This window comes from Tupaia chinensis, unplaced genomic scaffold, assembly GCF_000334495.1.
Source record: "Tupaia chinensis unplaced genomic scaffold, TupChi_1.0 Scaffold000429_1, whole genome shotgun sequence".
NCBI lineage: Eukaryota > Metazoa > Chordata > Mammalia > Scandentia > Tupaiidae > Tupaia > Tupaia belangeri.
Window position 1 is genome coordinate 1,341,357 of NW_006159934.1, and position 4,851 is coordinate 1,346,207.

Consider the following 4,851-nt stretch of genomic DNA (forward strand, 5'->3'; position numbering starts at 1 on the left):
CGCCCAAAAAAAAAAACCCCAAAAAAAAAAAAAAAAAAAAAGAACCCAGGAGCAGGTCCAGCCTGGTGGTACAGTCCATAGCAAACTGCACTGCAGAACTGGAGGGCACAGGCCTGCCATGGATTTAGATTCCTAGGTCAGCCTGAAACACACTGGGTGTGTGTGCAGGTGCCCAGATCTGTGGGATAATGAGACCTGTCGAGGGTCTTTTGCTCCCCTCCTCCTCATATGTGCACACACACTCTATCATTAGAAAAGAGGATTCTGGAGGGCCAGCTCAGTGGCACAGCGAGGCCAGGTGCGCGTGGAAGATTCTGGGTTCAGTTTCCCGGTAGGCCCGCATGGCCGGGTGCACATGCCCATGACTGGCTGGCTGGGAGAGCTGTGGTGGGTTGCAGCGTGAAATCCTGGTAAGGGTACTTGCTCTCTCTCCCTCACTCTCAAGAAAGAAGTGAACTTTAAAAAACAATTATTTTTATTTAATTTTATTTATTATTATTATCATTATTTAATTTGCTATAGGACACGTGCACTTATCAGAGAGAGTCAAAGTGAGAAAGCAAGCCACGGGGTCTGGGACTTAAACTGTGGTCAGCTAAGTGGGAGCCCAGCGCCTTAATACCACACTACCTGCTGGCCCTAAACTATAAAAAAAAAAAGGATTTTGGGGGTACGGGCAGCAGGTGGTGTGGTGGTTATAGGTGCTGGATTCCCACATAGCCGACTGTGGTTGGAATCCTGGACCTTGCAGTTTGCTTTCTCACTTTCCCTTTCTCTCTGTCTCTCTTGGTCAAATTAAAAAATAATAATAACAAATGAAATAAAATAAATAAATAAATATTGGGGGTAAAGGATTCAGGGAAATAGCAAATGTCATAGTGGTTACATCACTGGACCCCACCTAATCTACCACCGTTTGGGTCCTAGACCTGGTGATTTGAAACTCAGGCCAGGCACATGTACATGTATACCCGAGATCCCAAGAGGAGAATGGAGGAGAAGGGATTGTGGCATGGTTATCCACCTGGGAGGGTGATTTCTCACTTCTCTCCCTGTCTCTGAATCCTCTCCACTCTCCAGCAAGTGTATGCACCCTCTGGCAAAAACCTTAAAGAGAAAGACTTCAGGAGTAGCTTAGCTGGTAGTTCTGGGCCAGGTGTTTTTGTGAGGTTGTAGTTAAGATGTTAACTGAAGATGCTGTCATCTGACTGGGGCTGGAGGAACTGGCCTCCAAGCTCACTCGTGGCTACGGGCAGGAGGATTCCTCAGTTCCTCACCATATGGGCTGGCCTCCATGGGGCTGCTTGAGTATCCTTATAACATGGCTGCTGTTTTTCCTAGAGGTATGAGTGATCTGAGAGAGTTAAGGAGCAAGTTTTCTTCTCACTTCTGCTGTATTCTATCTGTTAGAAGCCATAATCTTGATTCAGCTTATACTGAAAGGAAAAAGAAAAAAAAAAAAAAACCTCAAACTTCTCTTCTTGAAAGAATGAATATCAAGAAATATGTGGACTGGGAACCAGCAGTTAGCGTAATGGCTATGTCGCTGGACTCCCACGTAGTCAACCGCGGTTCACGTCCTGGACCTGGTGGCTTAAAACTCACGCCGGGTGCGTGTGCGTGCATGCCCTAGATCCCGAGAGGAGAATGGAGGAGAAGGGATTGCGGTGTGGCCATCCCTCCTGGGGGGTGATTTCTCGCTTTCTGTCTCTCTGTCTCTCTCTCTCTGTCTGGCGAGCGCACGTGCCCTATAGTGAAAACCTCTCCAAAAAAAAAAGAAAGAAAAAAAAAGAAATATGTGGACATATTTTAAAAGTACCAGACAGAGTGATCAGGTGGAGGAAAATTTGAGACTCAGTTATACCAAAAAGCAATGAATGAAGACTTTTTAGCAGTTTGACTTTGTATAGGGCTCAGCTTCACAAAACGAACCCTAGTAGGCTAGAGTCAGCACGGAGACCTCCATCACCCCAAGCAAGGCCCAGACCTGGCAGAGAGCGCATCTGAATGTCCACACGGAGCAGCGTCATGGGTGGACCCTGGGCACATAGAGTCTCACTGGGTGATCTGAAGCCTTTTCTCTGAGCCTCAGAATTTCCATCTGCAAAATGGAACTCTCTGGGTTTAAAAGTACTGAGGGCTAGGCCAGATAATGGTATGCTGGTTGGGATGGCTAGATCCCATGTGACCACCTGGGTTCATTCCAGACCTGGTAGCTTGAAAACTCACTGGGTACCTGTGTGTGTGTGTGTGTGTGTCCAAAATCCCAAGAGTAATATGCAGAAGGGATTGTGACATGACCTTCCCTTGTGTGTGTGTGTGTGGGGGGGGTGCTTTATCTCTCTTTTTCTCTCTCTGACAGGTGCACACTTTTAGGGGGGTGGCTTCCAATCTTTTCTATTATTAAAAAACTGGTGCTTCTGTATAATTTCTAATTTAGACCTTTTCCTTAAGTATATTTATTGTAATTTCTGTCTTATTTTGGTCCCAGCATTTAGTTCCTGGCATAGTGGAAGGCTGGTATGGGTTGATATATGAGTATTGTGCTAACCAGATTTTTCTCCTAAATTCAAAATAAGAAGCTTTTTTGTGCTGTCTCTGAAGTTCTTCCTTCCTTTCTCTGCACTTTTATTGTTGAAGGAAACAATTGGACAGGAAGTCGATGGGGATGGTGAGCAGATAGGTGATCTTAACTAGTGTGCTGTCTGCAAGTATAGTTTGGTTACTTTCTTGAGTGGCAGTAGAAGAAGAACATTTGTAATTTTGTGATTTGCCTGTGTAATATGATCTTTTTCAGACCCAGCATCATTCAGAGCACCTTTTTTCCATAGGACAGAGGAAAATTAAGCCAGCTCTGATTTTGGAGGAGTTAAAGAATTTGTGATCATTTTTGAAAGGAAGCAGTCATCATTAAGCTTAACTAATAATGGTGGTAAACAGCTAGTTGAAAGGGTCTGTTTGTTGGCTTTAGGTTTTTAGTCTTTGCTAAATAAGAAGTAGGCCTGGCTCAGTAGCCTACTAGTTATGGGAGTCAGATCCCACCTTTTGAATCCCAGTCCTTGTAACTTACAAAATAAAATCCTGACAAGATGGAGAAAGGGACAATACCCCATGGTGGGGGTGCTTTATCTCTCTTTTTCTCTCTCTGACAGGTGCACACACTCTATTGCAAAGTTTATTTTTCTAAGTTGCTGTGAGGGATTAAATAACATATCAAAGTGCTTAGCACAGATCAGCACTTAAGGATATTGTTTATTAAATACACTGAGCCAAAGGACCACTCTTGTTATTCATATGTAATCGAGGCAGATGCTTCGGATTTATGGGACAGGCCAGGAGAGAGGGTTTGCAAAGGGAAGAAGACAGGACCAGGGGAGACCTCAGGTGTACAAGCTGCAAGAGTCGGTCAAGACTTGGTCCCTTCTTCCTTGGGGATGATGGCTCTGTAGGGGGACCTGCCCAGTATGCACTGCCCATGGGGCCAGACAGAGGCAAACTGGGGCAAAGGAGAGAGAGCAGATGGGGAGACCGTCAGAGTGCTCTATATTCACGTAGGGCCCAAATAGGACTGGGAGGAAGGTCAGGGCTGGGGCTGTCTCTGAGGCTCTGGAGGAGGAGGTCACATGGTGGAAGGAGTGGGACTGCCCCACAGGGCCCCTGTTCCGACTGCCACTCACTGTGCCTTCCTGTGTTTTGATAGAGAAGTGGGACGCCTTCATAAAGGAAACCGAGGACATCAACACACTCCGGGAGTGCGTGCAGATCCTGTTTAACAGCAGATATGGTGAGTGGGCGGCGCGGCCCGCTGTGGCCCCAGCACCACGTTGAGCATCTCATTACGTGGCAATCACTTGTGTTCCCCAACACGACAGCGGGAGCCATATGCTGGCACCCGCGCGCCGTCAACGCGAATGTCAGCCGGAGCCGGCTCCTCCTGTCTGGGCAGGGGGTGGTTGTGTCAATATTTCTCTTGCAGATTCTTCAGGGGGTGGAATCGATGGCAAAGGCCCAGATCTGGCCTCACCTGCGGGAAGCGGGGCGGGTGGTGGGCAGGTTGCCCCTCTGGGGGTCCCCGCAGACAGAGGGGCCTCGTGTGTGTGTCCGTTCCCCACGCCACCACGCCGCTCGTGCCTATGCCTTTGCCCACATCGTGCCCTCTGCCTGATGTGCCCTTTACGCTTTTGGGGGGCAGACTCCTAATTGTGCTTTGATACTCGGCGTGGGGATTGCCTGCTCCAGGAAGCCTCAGGCTCCAGCCTGGACCAGGGGCCTCTGCAGCCCTGACAGATGTTCGCCTTCCGTATGCAGCTGTGTCTGAGGCCAGGACTGTGCCCGCTCTTCTCTGTGCCTGGCTCCCAGGACAGAGCCAGGCTCAGAGCAGTTGTCGGCCCCGTTGGCCTGGGCTGCAAGCACGGGAGGGGTAACCGGACAGGTGTGGGGTCCTCCACATTGGCTCAGCCCCCACACTCGTTCTCCTTTGTCCTGGGGGTGTTATCCCCTCACTCCCTTGTGCAGCCTGTGTTGGGCTCTATCCATAAGCCCTGCTCAGTAGTCAGACACAGTGAGTCCCCAGGCTGGCGCGTGGCTCTCAGCCATGGGGGAGATGACACAAAGACCCACAGATCACTCCTTGACCACACGGGGTGTGTTAAACATCCCCAGGTTGTGTAGGTCCTGTTATAGGAATGTCCCCCTGCATGACAGAGCCGAGAGAGGAGGAGGGGACCCATGAGGGTTTCAGGGAACATAGGGCCAACAGGGTAGAGAGGAGGGGCAGTGACCTGGGGCACTCCCTGCATACTGGGGAGAGGACAAGCCCCCTGTTCCCCCAGGAGTGGGCTGGCCGCTCTT

At 49.4% G+C, this 4,851-nt stretch overlaps 1 protein-coding gene across 8 annotated transcripts in view; it reads left to right on the forward strand.

The window, feature by feature from the left end:
* Positions 1-4,851, forward strand: part of GTF2IRD1 (GTF2I repeat domain containing 1) — a 78,508-nt gene that overhangs the window by 10,605 nt on the left and 63,052 nt on the right. For all 8 annotated transcript variants that reach the window (XM_006154990.2, XM_014590318.1, XM_006154992.2 and 5 more), the window contains one exon: positions 3,701-3,784. In XM_006154990.2, coding sequence (XP_006155052.1) covers positions 3,701-3,784 — 84 coding nt within the window. The remainder of the gene's footprint in view (positions 1-3,700; positions 3,785-4,851) is intronic.